Here is a 15,115-nt window from a genome sequence, read left to right on the forward strand (position 1 = left end):
TCACGTGGTAAGATATCAAAAATATCAATTGGATAATTGTGATCAGCTGAGTAAAGAAACAATTTTCGACATAGCAACTGTCACTTTCCATAATTGCGCACATTTTTACACCATCTGAGCGACGCGTAAAAAATACCCAGTCTCGACGTGTCCCAAACAGTATAAAAAAGTGAACGACCTCGTGTGGGAAAACTGAACGAAGAAATGCCAAACAAATGGCGTATTTGGAAAATACAGTACTTAGGAAATTGAGAAATTGTGCCCAAGTGTTGTCGCTGTGAATTTCACCAGCAATCTCTGTTCAATTTACACCGCACCATTTATACTGTAGCGCTAGCGAGAGCATCTGAGCAGCCACAATGCCGGCCAAGGAGAGAAATATTGCCATGATGGGCTACAGAAGTGTTGGTGAGACTGTCAAAGTCGCACAATTTGGGGCACGGGTTTTCCCCGTGTGTCCTCGCGCGATTTCCCCCTCACGCCTCTCTCTTCCTCTGCGTCTTTCCAGGAAAGTCCTCGCTCAGCATCCAATTCGTGCAAGGTCAATTCGTCGATTCTTATGATCCCACAATCGAGAATAGTGAGTGGAGATTTCCTTATCTGACCTGTCTCTCTGCCCTGCTTCCCGCGCCGCAGCGCCCCTGAGCGCGGGTCGCACAATTAGTGGGAAATTGGCAGAGAGAAACTACGCATTAGAGACACAAAAGCCTCGCTCTGCGTGGCTTTTTGCGTACTTATGAATGAAAGGCTGATGGCATGTCTTCGTTTGCAGCATTCACAAAGCTCACCAGAGTGAATTCGACTGACTACGAGGTGAAGCTGGTGGACACGGCCGGCCAGGATGAGTACAGCATATTCCCGGCGCAGTACAGCATGGACTTCCACGGCTACGTGCTCGTGTACTCCATCACCAGCCGGAAGTCCTTCGAAGTCATTCAAATCATCTACGAGAAGCTCAGCGATGTCATGGGAAGCTCTCAGTAAGTTTGCGGCCTCAATCTTGGCACATGACTATTTTAGGACGCAATATTTAGGTCACATTCAGTCCAAGAAACACACTTTCCATGGCAAATCACTTATTGAAATGTGACCCAAATTGCCAAAGGTCTTCAACCCATTAGTAAACAATTTTCCGTCCTTTTATGAGCCGTAATTTTCCATTGCAACTCCTTTCTGTGCTCATTGGAAATGGTTTTTGTCGCGAAAACCAGCAATAAGGCATCGGACACAGTCACTTATGTCAAATAGGCTCATGAAATTGATATGCGCCTCTTTTTATACTCGTCAGATAAAGCAGAAAAAGGCAGTTTTCACCTGTTTCGATTCCATTCACTGAGGTTGAGCTGTTTTTTTTTTTCTTAAATTATGTTAAATGTTGTGATCAAATTTATATCTGCGATTGTATAAGTCAAAAAGGCTCTTTATTATGTAGTTTGAGCAGTTTAGTATTTCTTTTTTTTTATTTGTAAAATCCAGAACATTTTTCGAGTCCCAACTGAAATCCAGCTCATCATCATTCCAAGTTGTTCACAGAAATCTCACAACTCACCTTCTCCACTCTCTTCCTTAGCGTACCGGTTGTTCTTGTTGGAAACAAGACTGACTTGCATCAGGAGCGAGCTGTTACCACGGAAGAGGGCAAGAAGATGGCTGAGGCATGGAAAGCGAACTTCCTAGAGACTTCTGCGAAACAGAATGAGGTAAGTAGAGCCTTTGGATTACCCGAAAGTGGTCCTAATTGATGGATTGCGTGCCTGTGAATCAATCGCTCTTTCTGCTCTCTTCTCAACAGTCTGTGGCCGACATCTTTCATTCCCTCTTGCAACAAATTGACCGGGACAATGGAAATACACAGGAAAAGAGTAGTTGCCGGATTTCCTGAATTGCTGCCCGACAACGTGAGGACATTTTAAGAGAAATGGAAACTTCTAAAGTAATCTAGTGTAATTGTAACAAGGATAAAATGCATAACAAATAATCCCAAAAAAAACTACAGATAAACTCAATTGATAAATAATTGTATAAAATCAAGGAATAATCTTGCAAAGAGAGACAGAGAATGGATAGGAAATCAAAAAAAAGGAAAACGAGAGTTGATGAACGAAAACGTATCAAAGGAGCGCAATAATGAATTTACTGTATAAAGGGGCAGATTTTTTGTAAAAGTGGGGAATTGAGAAGCATAAGATTGACCAAGATTCCCATCTCTCCAAAGTAAAAACTTAAAATAGTAAAACTTTCACACTTAATTCGACGCATTTCTATATCTGAAAGTCAACTTTTTTCCTTCAGTGTGACTCTTGTACAACTTGATAACACAAAAATTTTATATATTTACACAAATCTATATTAGAAGCTTAAGTGAGAATTATTTTTATTTTCTATACACAGTGTAGATTTCTTTATTTATCAAAGTCTCTGTTTAAGACTTTTCTAGGTAGATTTATTTAGAGATGATCACACACATCGAGATGTGGAAGAGATTTATTTTTCTTTCAATATAAATGGCAGAAACAGGGAAAGGCGCTGAGGAAATCTATCGAAGATCTTCCCCGGGAAATTGTCTAGTAAGTCACCAATTTATCTTTCGTGTTTCTCCACCTTCTATTTTCTAATAAACAGTGACAAAGGAACTTTGGTGGTTTCGCTTCAGCATCCCAAAATTGGGGGTTTTTCAAAGCGGAATGATTGATGGCAAAAGAGTCGAATTCGCCTTATCGGATCTCGCTGAAAATAGCCCTAAGTGCTAAATGGATTAAGGCACAAAGCGTTTTTTCCAAAAGATTGTCGTGAATCTGCGGCAAATTTATCAGTAATTGGTCTTAGATTCAACCAATGAAAGCCTAAATCAAGTCAGGGGAAAGTAGATTACATTGAAACATCAAGGAAAACCAGGATTTTCGATACTAGTGCTAAAAGCGGTGGTCAGGTGAACTTCATATGTTTAAAAGAGAGACGAATTAGAGAAGTATGCAGGTAATACCCCTGGAAAGGAAATCAATATCTCAATCTTGATTGAAGGAAAAATGTCTCCGACTTTTGCTACTCCACTTTCCTCTAGCAATACATGAAAGACATGAAACGTAAAAATAAGGCAACGGGAAAACCCACATTGGAAGACTGTAAAACACTTCAAAGTCTACTGAAATCAATCAGATCTTCCGTAAAATTTCATTGAGAAACTCCTGACCAAGCAGCCCAAGCCGCTTATCTTCGCTCTAGATTGTTGAATGGATTTATTGTATGTTCTTATCAACTGTAGCTCAAATCCCTATTATGTTAGCAATGACCACGCCGAATCTATCGCTTCTCGAGGTATAAAAGCCCATTCACTGTCCTGACCAGTCACATTCGTGAGTGCTCAAAGTAACCATGAAGCTGTTCATCCTTTTGGCCCTGGTCTTTGCTTCGGCAGCCGCCTTTCCTCAGTACTACCGCGACATCGACGGATTCATCGTTGGTGGCCAGAATGCCGACATCGCTGACTTCCCTTACTCTTTGTCGCTGAGACGCAACGGAAACCACATTTGCGGAGCTTCAATCATTGGTCCAAACTGGGCTCTCACGGCTGCTCACTGCGTCCCAACTGCCCCAGCCAACGAGATCACCTTCCGTGGTGGCAGCGCTAACCGCTTTGAGGGCGGAACCATCTTCCAGGCCGACCAGATCCACATCCATCCTCAGTACAACAGCCCATCCCAGCTGAACAACGATGTTGCTCTTGTTCGCGTGACCACCAACTTTGTGGGAGCCAATATTGCGACTGTCGCAATTGCCGGAAGCGGTGGCGATATGGATGCTGGAGCCCGCGCTCTCATCAGCGGCTGGGGTCACACTCAGTGGCAAGGATCTCTCTCCACCATCCTTCAGTGGGCCGATGTTGGCATTGTGTCTCGTGCTTCCTGCCAGGCTGCTTATGGAGCCATCATTACCACTAGGTAATAATCTAAGATATATTTGGAATTTATCTGACATTCTTGCTCCTTTCCAGCATGCTCTGCGCTTCCCATCCCGGACGTGACGCCTGCCAGGGTGATTCCGGCGGCCCACTGACCAACATGGGACATGTCCAACACGGTGTTGTGTCCTTCGGCCACCAGTGCGCTCATCCTGATTTCCCTGGAGTGTATGCCCGCGTCGGAGTTGCTGTTGTCCGCAACTGGATCGGATCTATTTCCGGAATCTAATTGTGTCTGCTGCATCTACCCAAAAAATGCTACAGTTTCGTATTGTTCTCTCTGACTGAAATGTTTAATAAATTTGCAATTTAACCACAACTTCGAGACTTTCTTGATTTAGCTAGACTGCATGTCGGCATACATAGATTAGCTCGTTATTATCAATAATTATAATGCAAGATAAGGATCAACTTCAAACAGTCTACATTCAGGCGTATTTGCTTCACGACATCTACCTCTTGATAGCGTTCAAGAGGTTCAAGATGTAGAGACTGTGGTAGTCTGGTAGTCTTCTTTGCTCTTACAAGGGGTCATATTTATGCGTAGTTTTGATCATATCGGCCATTTTTTCATGGCTTACCTAGAATGCCTAGAATGAAAATAGTTAAGAATGTTATAGTTAACTTTCGTTATATCTTTTAACTCCTGATCGTGATGATGATTTATGTGCGCCCTGTCACTACCAATCCATGTGATTTGTATTCCTTTTATTACTGTTCCTTCGAGCTCTGCAGAAATTATGCTGATCTGATTACCTCGATTACCTGATCCTTTGATATGTTTTATGGCATATCAATTCTACGTCAACTCTCGAGACCGTGGGAAAACCCAGTTGGAAGATTGTTGCGCAGTTCAAAGTCATCCGAAACCAACACACATCGGTCCTCTGAGAATTCATTGAGAAAACAATTTAGAGACTTATGACCGAGCCTCTTATCACAAGCCCTGATTGCTGAATTTATTGCTTTGCCTCCGTTGTAAATTCCTATCAGTAGTACCTCAAATCCTAATTAATCGGTTCTCCTCCTGATAAGAACCTCCTTTAGCACTGACCACGGCAAGCAGCACGATGGTATAAAAGCCCACGGAATTCCCTGACCAGGCACATTCGTGAGTGCTCAAAGTAATCATGAAGCTGTTCATCTTGTTGGCCCTGGTCTTTGCTTCGGCAGGTGAGTGTGGGCTTGTTTCGTGACTGCAACAGTGCTGAGTGTTGGTTTTTACAGCCGCCTACCCCAAGTACTACCGCGACATCGACGGATTCATCGTTGGTGGCCAGAATGCCAACATCGCTGACTTCCCCTATTCCCTGTCGCTGAGGCGCAACGGTGGCCACATTTGCGGCGCTTCCGTGATCGCCGCCCGTTGGGCTCTCACGGCTGCTCACTGCGTTCCCACTGCTCCTGCCAACCAGATCACCTTCCGCGGAGGCAGCGCCAACCGTCTGTCCGGCGGTGTGCTCTTCCAGGCCGACCAGATCCACATCCATCCTCAGTACAACAGCCCATCCCAGCTGAACAACGATGTCGGTCTCGTCCGTGTGACCACCAACTTGGCTGGAACCAACATCCGCTCTGTTCCTATTGCTGGAAGCGGTGGCGATATGGCTGCTGGAGCCCGCGCTCTCATCAACGGCTGGGGACACACTCAGTGGCAGGGATCCCTGGCCACCAACCTACAGTGGGCTGAGGTCGGCGTTGTCTCTCGTGCTGCTTGCCAGTCTGCCTACGGAAACATCATCACCGCCAGCATGCTGTGCGCCGCCCATCCCGGACGTGATGCCTGCCAGGGCGACTCTGGCGGCCCACTGACCACCATGGGACATGTCCAGCACGGTGTTGTGTCCTTCGGCCACCAGTGCGCTCACCCCAACTTCCCTGGAGTGTATGCCCGCGTCGGAGTTGCTGTGATCCGCAACTGGATCGGAAACATTTCCGGAGTCTAAGCCTTTGCATCCCAAATACCACTATAGTTTCGCATTTTTCTCTCTGACTGGAATGTTTAATAAACTTGCTACTTAAAAAAATCCCTAGCATTTCTCTGTATCAGTGCGATCAATCACACTGCCACGATAGACTGGGGAAAACCTCTTCTTCTGATACCCAACAATGAACCGAGGTGATAAATGAGAGAATAATTCTTCTTTATGACCCGTCGTTTTCCACTGAAATCTTGCAACACATATCATCAGGGAGAGAATTAACATTGATTTTCGCTTATCTTCCTGCCCGCTTTCAGTCCACCTTGAACCATGAGATTGATCACTGGTCTTTTCCTGCTCCTCCCACAACTTATCTCTGGGAATACCTTTCCTGGTCCCTGTCCGAATTTTGGCACTTTTCAAACTATTTCCATATCTAACGCACATTTATACCGTCCAGTTTATCTCATGCACGACGAATCAGGCAATATTCCGTACTTTCGCAACTTCCTGGGCCAGTTCATCAATTGCTGGGACTTTAGCGTTGAGGAAGCATCCGAGGATCTTGTGTTGGGTAGAATTCAGAAGAGTTGCTTGGATTGTGCGCTTCGTTCAATGTTGAATTTCGGTCGCAAAACATTCCTCAGACTTCTTCACACCCGTGATTTCTACACCATCCACAAAATCTCCTTCCTTTCATTGAATCATTTCCCAGAAGTTATACAAGTTTGTCCTCATTGGGGAATTTCTGGCGATAAACGTGCTCTCTACATCGACGAGGAGATATTTGTGTACTGGGAATGCGCTCAACTTTCCGAAGATCGTCATGAAGAAGGAATAATCATTGCTGTAACTTCGGATTCCGTCACTAATTATACAAAAGGAAATTTCCTGGGCAGATTAGCAGACAAACTTCCCTTCATTTTAGTGAATTCGTCTAATTACGAAGTAGCTGATGATGATTATAAATACACCTTCTGTGAAAATAGTCTCGATTTGGAGGAGTTTTGTCGCAATTCCGCAATTTCAATTGGCAGAGAATTGCGCGGAATTTTCTCAATTACCAACATTTTACTGGGAGTCTTTCTTCTGGTTCTATTCACATTGATTCTGGTATTGGTGCAAAATCGTTGTCTCGCAAAATCATAAATTAAATGCAAGACTTCAAACTTTTACGCCAAGTGTCGTGTTTGCAATCACGATTCCGAGAACTGCTTTGTAGAATCACGTTGTGAGAAATGCAAGAAAGCATGGAATTTGCACAAAATTGTCCAATTTTCATTGAATTAAGTGTTGTATATTTCACTTCTTACACGCTAAACTTAAATCTCTACATTGTTCGGTGAGAAATGCCTTGTTTCTTGAGACAACATGTAATACTTTGCGTGAAAATAAATAAAAAAAATCTCTCTTCGAAATGGTTCGAAATCTTTGGTGTTTGAAACACTGCCTTAAACTACTCTACGAAGCCCTAATTGTAGAAAATGTTATTACTGGCCTTTATTGCTAAGTCGTCCTGCTGTAGAAGAGGAGAGAAGAGATCGCGGAAAAGCTGCAAACAGACATTTAAGAGACTTCCTGCCTGATGAGCAGATCAGGCTCGGATCGAAGGGAATCGGTGAGATATTGCACTTTCATGGCTCGCTGAAAGTATCGCTTCTCGTTTGGCGAGTTGACTGTGTACACAATCGGCTGCACAGCCACATTTCGCCACAAGTCCAGCATTTGCCTGAAAAGGGAGAAGAATGTCAGTTTTCTGGGAAGTGGAATGGGAATGTCTCACTCACTGATTGAACTCGTTCTTGTCGACAAACGCCACGCTGATTCCAATCATCGGCACGATCACATTGCGAATAATAGCACCAAAAAGCGACGTGAAGAGGGATGAAAAGAATCCCGGAACGAACTTTGGCGGTTCGATTCTCACAAGCCACAAGCCGCAAATCAAGTCGGAAAATTGCTTCCTCAACTAAAAGTGATGCCAAGTTAATCGCTTTTCCCAGAAACAAAGATATTTCAGAAGCTTACCTGGTAGATATCCAGAGGGGATTTGCTGCAGAAGATTATGCGATGGCGCGGGAAGTTCTCATTCTTCGCGATAGTTTGCTTGAGAGCAGGAACGATCCTGGAATTTTCCGCGAGGAGCAGATAAACCGTCAAGTTGAGTCTCTCCACCTGTGGAATGAGATTCGCCAGGGTGAGGATGCGTTCTGGTGGGAATTGGCTGGCTAGCGGATGATGTTCGGAGATGTTAAAGTTCTGCAGCGACTCGAATTTTATCTTGTCAATCTGGGCAAAGTGGCCAGCTTTCTGCAGAGTGGATTTGTGCAGAATCACCAACTCTCCGCAGGCAGTCATGTCCAGGTTCAGCAGTACTTGTGGACTATTGAGAGTGGCGCACTGGAAAGAACAATATCATTTCCACATTCTCAAGACGTCGAAAGCGTTGTCTCACCTTCTTAAGCGCCGCCAAGGAGTTTTCCGGCGTATCAAAAGCCCCTCCGCGATGTACAACCGGGAAGTGCAGCTGCCCTGGCTTCTCGCCCAGGATTGCGGCCAACACCTTGGCACTGGGACTGGGCAGCCGGGCGAAGAAGGAAGCCACGCAGAGGCAGAGGATGACGAATGTCAGCCAAGGAATCCCAGCCAGTGTCACATTGTAGAGAATCCACAGGATGTTGCACAGATGACAGATAAACGAGAAAATATACCACGCCAATTGATAAAGCATCTTCACTGCCTTTATCACGGTGTAAATGCTCATTCAGGACTTTTCACTGCGGGGAAAATCAATTCGTTTTCTACTAAAAATAATGGGTGGATCAATTTGATGACAGAATCTCGAAATAAAACCCAAATAGCTTCTGGTAAAATGGGATTCTGTGTAGCATTTCAAAAGACACACTCATAAGCAAATTTACTAACATACCTAGAATCTTATATGAAATTTCCAAAACGAGGCATGCAAGAACTACAGTATGTGAAATGAATTTATAAATATATGCACGAAGATGTACTTAATGTATCCAGTGACATAATTATTGAATGCATACAATATCTGTGATCCTTGTAACCTGAAATAGAATCGTAAATATATTTCAAGAGTCCTCTCGTAGGTGTCGCTGCGGATTGTTTTGTTTCCTTATCAAAATATGAAAAGCGTAATTTTCTCATATTGTCATGCAATAGAACGGTTGAATATATCATTCTAAATACATTTTCTACTCTACACTTCATGAACCGCTCAGGAAATTTTCTTATTTCTCCCCTAAATAAGAGATTGAAAAACCACAACACTCATCTGGCAATCCGGCGAATCGATGAATCGAGCGACAGTTGATTTCATCGATTTTGACATCTCAGGACGTAAAAAATTGTTTTCCCTTGTTATTTTCCCTATAATTCACAATATTCTGGTGTTTAGAGTGCAAAAAAACGTGAAGATATCACAGGAGATTCCAGTGAAGCCTTGCATGATCAAATTCAGTAGTCAATTAGTGAACAAATAGAGGAAGAAGAATGTTTTGTTGATTGTTGACATTGTACAAGGGAGACAAAATGGTAAAAGTCCCCTCGAATTTCCCTGTTTTTCCAATTTTCATGGTTCTCTGCGGTGTTTCAGGGTGCAAATATCTCCCAGCTTGAGCGTGATATTGGATCTGATCAATTTCCACCAAATGAACACTACTTTGGACTAGTTAACGTGAGTTCAGGGGGCGGAAGTGGCCGTGAAGGTCACTCATTCAAACAGCCGGAAACTAATTACAACCATTTTTCCGGACAGTTCGGCAACACATGCTACAGCAACTCTGTGCTGCAGGCGCTCTACTTTTGCCGTCCGTTCCGCGAGAAGGTGCTGGAGTACAAGGCGAAGAACAAACGCACGAAGGAGACGCTCCTCTCCTGCCTGGCGGACCTGTTCTACAGCATCGCCACGCAGAAGAAGAAGGTCGGCAGCATCGCACCCAAGAAGTTCATCGCGCGTCTGCGAAAGGAGAAGGAGGAGTTTGACAACTACATGCAGCAGGACGCGCATGAGTTCCTCAACTTCCTCATCAACCACATCAATGAAATCATCCTGGCGGAGCGGAATCAACACAAGGGCAAGCCTGTGAGCAACAGCGAGTCTCCGCCTGAGCCGACGTGGGTCCACGAGATATTCCAGGGAATCCTCACCAGTGAGACGCGGTGCCTCAACTGCGAGACCGTGAGCAGCAAGGACGAGAACTTCTTCGATCTGCAAGTGGACGTGGACCAGAACACCAGCATCACGCACTGCCTCAAGTGCTTTAGCAACACCGAGACGCTGTGCAGCGATAACAAGTTCAAGTGTGACAACTGCTGCAGCTACCAGGAGGCGCAGAAGCGGATGCGAGTGAAGAAGCTACCGATGATCCTGGCTCTGCACCTCAAGCGGTTCAAGTACATGGAGCAATACAACAGGCACATCAAAGTGTCCCACAGGGTGGTTTTCCCTCTCGAGCTCAGACTCTTCAATACGGTGAGTGATTCCTTTTCGCGTCTCCGCCAAATACTTGATTGTCCCTTTTGCTTCCAGTCCGACGACGCGCTGAATCCTGACCGACTATACGACTTAATGGCGGTCGTAATTCACTGTGGATCCGGACCAAATCGCGGCCACTACATTTCCATCGTCAAGAGCCACGGGTTTTGGCTCCTTTTTGATGACGACATGGTTGATGTGAGCAGAATATAATGGATAACTCGGAATGTATCAATCTAACAACTCTCTTCTCTTTTCCCCTAGAAAATCGAGGCGTGCACCATTGAGGACTTCTACGGACTGCCCACGTCTGACATTCAGAAATCCTCAGAAACCGGCTACATTCTCTTCTATCAGTCGCGCGATTGCCTCTGAGCCACAGAATTCTCCCTTCTATCTCTAATATTTATTGCAAGAACATCCTAATTTATTTTATTGTCCTCTCACGCGTTTAGATGGTGATTCTTTTCTGTTACGAGAGCATTTGTAGAGTAAGCTGTTACTAGACATGTTTGTAAAATTACGTTGGAGAATAATGCAGCAATGAAACCACTTAGCATACCGTGTCAGTGCCTTTTATTCAGACCCTCCTTAGGCGATGAACTCGTACGGGATGGGCGCCAGGACGATTGGCTCTGGGGCGTCCTTGACGATGGTGGCGGGACGAGGCTGAGCTGGGATGCGCCTCAGATTCACGAACTCTCCCTTTGCTTTCGCCTCCTTCAGCTTCTTCTCATTCTCCTTGACGCGCTTCAGGAAGTCCTCGCGGCACTTGCTGTGGCTCACGTGCTCAATCCTCACGTTGATCCTCTTGGGGATGATGCGGTGTCGCACGCGCTTGTTCACGATGACGCCCAGAGCGTGCTCCGTCACGTTGAACACTCGGCCGGTCTTGCCGTGGTACGCCTTGTATGGCATGCCCTTCTGCACGGCGCCGTTGCCCTTGATGTCAACAATGTCGCCGATCTTGTAGACTTTCAGGTAGGTGGACAGAGGGATGACTCCGCGCTTCCGGAAGGGGCGGGAGAACATGTCCCTGGTGCCGCGGCGGTATCCTTTTGAGTTTGTCATCTTGAGACCTGCAGCCGGATAAACAGAAAACAATCCGTTTTGAGGTTATGTGCCACGTGCGGAAGCCTTCAATTTTTCACTCTTTTTCTGCGACTTTCAACGCATTCAGGCGTGATTTAACAACACCAAATCACTCTGTAGACATTCTAATTGCATTGCACGGCAAATTTTTGGCGGAAAATCGCAGAGAAATGAGTGAAAATGGGAAAATTAGCACAATTCCGTACCTTCGTGGTTTTCACTGAAAACGTCAAACGAAAAGAAAGGTTTCGCGATAAATCCAAGAGAGGCGCTCTCGTTCGCGGTTCCAACTCATTCGACGAGTTGTTGGAGCTCAAAAATCGGGATTTTCTCCCAAAGCTTCCAGAATATTCGCAGTTCTGGCCCTAAATTGTGATACAGAGTGCACAAGTCCCTTTCACGCTGTCCTTCTCGAGTATTTAATCGACTTGGTGAGTAGAAAACACTGAAGTATCGTGTGGAAATCGAGAAATTTCATTTTACCCTAAATCAGGGGAAACTTCCCTCTTCCGAGAGTGGCTTTTTGGCCCTGAAATTCATGCATTCGCCGGTTTGCGCTTCATTTCCTTATTGCAAATAAATTCAAATTCCTTCCCAGAATGTGTGTCACTCTCATTGAGAGATTCACATTCCCTCCCACGACGCCAAAGCCAGTGATGAGACTTAGAAATTAGCACAGTTTCGCTGCAGCCGTTGAAGACGCGAGTCCGGAAATCTGTGCTGATAATTTTTTGTCGTCTCTTTTTAGGGTGGACTTTTTGACCTCCACAGAGAAAGCCAGAGAGAAATAAGACATGATTCTACAATTCTGCGCCACGTTCTTCATGGTGACGATCCTCGCGGCGTCGGCAATCCCAAAACCGGAGGAGAAGCGAGTTGTGGACTATGATCTGTCGGATGCCCAGCACTTCCAGAATGAGCAGCACAACACACAGTACGATCACGAGGCGTTCCTGGGAAAGGAAGAGGCCAAAACGTTCGACCAGCTGCCGCCGGAGGAGAGCAGGCGACGCCTGGGGTGAGAATTGCGTGGCTTCCAGTGATGTCACCGCGCGTGGGTGGCAATGAGTGCACTTCTAATGCATTCTCTTCCCGCCTCATTTAGGGTAATTGTCGAGAAAATTGATTCCGACGGCGATAAGCTGGTGGATTTGGGTGAGCTGAAGAATTGGATTCAATTCACGCAGAGGCGCTACATTGAGGACGACGTGGAGCGCCAGTGGAAGCAGCACAATCCATCGGGCAATGAGACCATCCCGTGGGAGGCGTACCGGAAGGCCGTGTATGGCTTCATGGACGACATGGATCCGCGGGATCTGGATCGGGAGGATGAGGGATTCTCTTACAAAGCCATGCTGACGCGCGACCGCCGGCGGTGGAGCTTCGCAGACAAGGACGGAGATGACCATCTGTCGCGGAAGGAGTTCACCGACTTCCTCCACCCCGAGGACAGCTCGCGGATGCGCGACGTGGTCATCACGGAGACGATCGAGGACATCGACAAGAACGCCGATGGCAAGGTCTCCGTGGACGAGTACATCGGCGACATGTACAGGGCCAGTGAGGACGGCGAGGAGGAGCCCGAGTGGGTGAAGAACGAGCGCGACACGTTCGCCAAGTACCGCGACAAGGACGGCGACGGCTTCCTCAACAGCGAGGAAGTGCGCGACTGGATCATTCCCGCGGACTTTGACCACGCCGAGGCTGAGGCGCGCCACTTAATCTACGAGGCCGACACGGACGCCGACGAGAAGCTGACCAAAGACGAGATCCTGGACAAGTACGACCTCTTCGTCGGCTCACAGGCAACGGACTTTGGCGAGGCTCTCACACGCCACGATGAATTCTAAGCAGCCCCTCGAGAGCTCTCTCCTTTGTGAATCTCGCGCCATGCAATCTTGAACAACTTAACACAAAAATTCCCCTAATGTTCTCGCGCGCATCTTTGTAGTGCCAAAGCAATTTTTGTTCATCATTATTTTTATGTGGAAAATGTCTCACTCATTCTCATGCATTTTTCAACTCGATGTCTCGCATTATTTTTTGTACTAATAAAAGAGATTTGAGAATATACTTCCGGAGTGTGGTTGATTTTATTTAAAAATGCCCACGGACACTTTTCACTTCTTGCTGTTCAGGATGATTCCATCGTACTTCTGCTGGAACCACTTCATCGCGTCCTCCTTCGTGAGGCGGTGCTGGAAGCCGATCTTTCCCATCTTGCGCCGTTTGTGGGCGACGTTGAATCCTGCAAAAGGGGTGAAAAAGAAGGCATTCAGTGCTTCATTCTATCGCATGAGTCGATTCGGGGCATGAATTTGAAAGACAAATATAATCTCTCAGTCATGTAAATCTTCTGTACATGAGATTTCACTGTTGACTCGAGAATTCTGGGTTTGATCTTCGCACATTGACTGAATGCCAATGACACGGAATATTTCTATCATTAGCACCTAATTTTGCGCGAGAAACCATTGGACATTCCAGTGAAAACAAGGCTAACTCACCAGGTCGTCCAAGCACGACGTAGAAGTCGAGACCGTAGATTCCGATGGAGGGATCGTACTTGATGCCCAAGTCGATGTGCTCCTGGATGCCGAAGCCGAAGTTGCCGGTGGAGGAGAAGTTGTCGCGTCTCAGCTCGTACTCGCGCACCTTCAGGCCACGCTCCAGGATCTCCTCAGCCTTAGCGCCTCGCACTGTGCAGTGCACGGCAATCTTTTCGTTCCTTCGGATACCGAAGCTCCTCACGGTGTAGCGGGCCTTTGAGAAGACGGGCTGTTGGCCAGTCAGCTGCTCCAACACCTGGAAACAGAAAAAATCACACCATTTCAGAAATCACACTAGTTTTCCCGGGATAAATCGTGTCTCAACCCGAAGTAAGTCACCTAGTTTGGCAGTTTATTAGTAGGCAACTGTTGCAAATGGGAGGATATTGCTCTGGCACTTGTGTACAACGGAAATGACCATAAGAAGGCTCTTCATTTCCGCTCTAAAAAGTGCATCTCTGGGATTTCGCAACACAATGCAACTCACCTTGGCGGCTCGCGTGAGCCTGTCACCGGATTCTCCCACGCAGATGTTGAGGCAGAGCTTCCTGATGTGCAGCTCTCGCATGGGGTTCTTCGCCTTGTCCCTCTTGATCTTCTTCCCGGCCTTGTCGCCCGCAGGGGCCGCAGCGGGCTGAAAGACAACACAAATTGAGGTTAGAACCACTGTTGCACGCCACAACATCCACTCTCTGATCCCCACAATCATTCACTGACCCTGCCCACTCCTGACCAGATTCCTCAAGAATCTCATCACGCACATCAGTGAAATATAAGCTAATTTCAGGGAATTTGAGAGATAACTGTGATAGGTCACACGTGTACTGCCGCCACAAGAAAACACTCTGCAGAACACATCCATCACATTTTCTCATTACACCTCCACATCGATCTCCTCCCAGGAAGCTTCAGGAACATTTCTACCCAATTTTCACGCAAGAAAATGGTTTAGTTTAGCGAAAAAGTGAAAATTTACCTTGGCTGTAACACTCGTCATTCTGGGGAAATTATCCAAAAGAAATGGCCGCCGCGTCAGTGCAGCCACCTCGCGGAAAAATAGAGAGAGAGAGCAAAATACAACGAAGAAGCC

General features: G+C 46.2%; 8 protein-coding genes across 9 annotated transcripts; 5 read left to right on the forward strand and 3 right to left on the reverse strand.

Annotated features, from left to right (window-relative positions):
- The first annotated feature begins 186 nt into the window (after positions 1–186).
- On the forward strand, positions 187–2,628 carry LOC132257189 (GTP-binding protein Rheb homolog). The gene is made up of 5 exons (XM_059754031.1): positions 187–408; positions 509–580; positions 773–980; positions 1,571–1,700; positions 1,793–2,628. The coding sequence occupies exons 1-5, from the start codon at positions 360–362 to the stop codon at positions 1,880–1,882; spliced, it is 549 nt and encodes a 182-aa protein (XP_059610014.1). The 5' UTR covers positions 187–359; the 3' UTR covers positions 1,883–2,628.
- Positions 2,629–3,044: 416 nt separating this feature from the next.
- On the forward strand, positions 3,045–4,270 carry LOC132260252 (uncharacterized). The gene is made up of 2 exons (XM_059758254.1): positions 3,045–3,938; positions 3,992–4,270. The coding sequence occupies exons 1-2, from the start codon at positions 3,373–3,375 to the stop codon at positions 4,185–4,187; spliced, it is 762 nt and encodes a 253-aa protein (XP_059614237.1). The 5' UTR covers positions 3,045–3,372; the 3' UTR covers positions 4,188–4,270.
- Positions 4,271–5,088: 818 nt separating this feature from the next.
- On the forward strand, positions 5,089–5,904 carry LOC132258132 (uncharacterized). The gene is made up of 2 exons (XM_059755263.1): positions 5,089–5,131; positions 5,186–5,904. Exons 1-2 carry the CDS (start codon positions 5,089–5,091, stop codon positions 5,902–5,904), a joined length of 762 nt encoding a protein of 253 aa, XP_059611246.1.
- A 1,260-nt stretch (positions 5,905–7,164) lies between these two features.
- Positions 7,165–9,194, reverse strand: LOC132257535 (glycerophosphodiester phosphodiesterase 1). Of its 2 annotated transcripts, XM_059754501.1 has the most exons (5): positions 9,097–9,194; positions 8,336–8,657; positions 7,909–8,280; positions 7,668–7,849; positions 7,165–7,609 (listed from the first exon to the last, which is right to left on the reverse strand). In XM_059754501.1, the coding sequence occupies exons 2-5, from the start codon at positions 8,642–8,644 to the stop codon at positions 7,447–7,449; spliced, it is 1,026 nt and encodes a 341-aa protein (XP_059610484.1). In that variant the 5' UTR covers positions 8,645–8,657; positions 9,097–9,194; the 3' UTR covers positions 7,165–7,446. The 2 variants fall into 2 exon arrangements, with proteins under 2 accessions (XP_059610484.1, XP_059610475.1); XM_059754492.1 differs by lacking the exon at positions 9,097–9,194 and having other exon boundaries at positions 8,336–8,738.
- A 23-nt stretch (positions 9,195–9,217) lies between these two features.
- LOC132257526 (ubiquitin carboxyl-terminal hydrolase 46) lies at positions 9,218–10,833 on the forward strand. Its single transcript, XM_059754480.1, has 5 exons — positions 9,218–9,441; positions 9,503–9,583; positions 9,665–10,381; positions 10,439–10,582; positions 10,649–10,833. The coding sequence occupies exons 1-5, from the start codon at positions 9,439–9,441 to the stop codon at positions 10,757–10,759; spliced, it is 1,056 nt and encodes a 351-aa protein (XP_059610463.1). The 5' UTR covers positions 9,218–9,438; the 3' UTR covers positions 10,760–10,833.
- Positions 10,834–10,943: 110 nt separating this feature from the next.
- On the reverse strand, positions 10,944–11,793 carry LOC132257595 (large ribosomal subunit protein eL21). The gene is made up of 2 exons (XM_059754573.1): positions 11,683–11,793; positions 10,944–11,463 (listed from the first exon to the last, which is right to left on the reverse strand). The coding sequence occupies exon 2, from the start codon at positions 11,453–11,455 to the stop codon at positions 10,976–10,978; it is 480 nt and encodes a 159-aa protein (XP_059610556.1). The 5' UTR covers positions 11,456–11,463; positions 11,683–11,793; the 3' UTR covers positions 10,944–10,975.
- LOC132257546 (calumenin) lies at positions 11,792–13,549 on the forward strand. Its single transcript, XM_059754514.1, has 3 exons — positions 11,792–11,907; positions 12,225–12,494; positions 12,582–13,549. Exons 2-3 carry the CDS (start codon positions 12,271–12,273, stop codon positions 13,324–13,326), a joined length of 969 nt encoding a protein of 322 aa, XP_059610497.1. The 5' UTR covers positions 11,792–11,907; positions 12,225–12,270; the 3' UTR covers positions 13,327–13,549.
- On the reverse strand, positions 13,546–15,113 carry LOC132257566 (large ribosomal subunit protein uL5). The gene is made up of 4 exons (XM_059754537.1): positions 15,002–15,113; positions 14,513–14,659; positions 13,984–14,281; positions 13,546–13,724 (listed from the first exon to the last, which is right to left on the reverse strand). The coding sequence occupies exons 1-4, from the start codon at positions 15,020–15,022 to the stop codon at positions 13,597–13,599; spliced, it is 594 nt and encodes a 197-aa protein (XP_059610520.1). The 5' UTR covers positions 15,023–15,113; the 3' UTR covers positions 13,546–13,596.
- Positions 15,114–15,115: the final 2 nt, after the last annotated feature.

The sequence above is a fragment of the Phlebotomus argentipes genome, unplaced genomic scaffold, assembly GCF_947086385.1.
Source record: "Phlebotomus argentipes unplaced genomic scaffold, Phlebotomus argentipes genome assembly contig_6, whole genome shotgun sequence".
Classification (NCBI taxonomy): Eukaryota; Metazoa; Arthropoda; class Insecta; order Diptera; family Psychodidae; genus Phlebotomus; species Phlebotomus argentipes.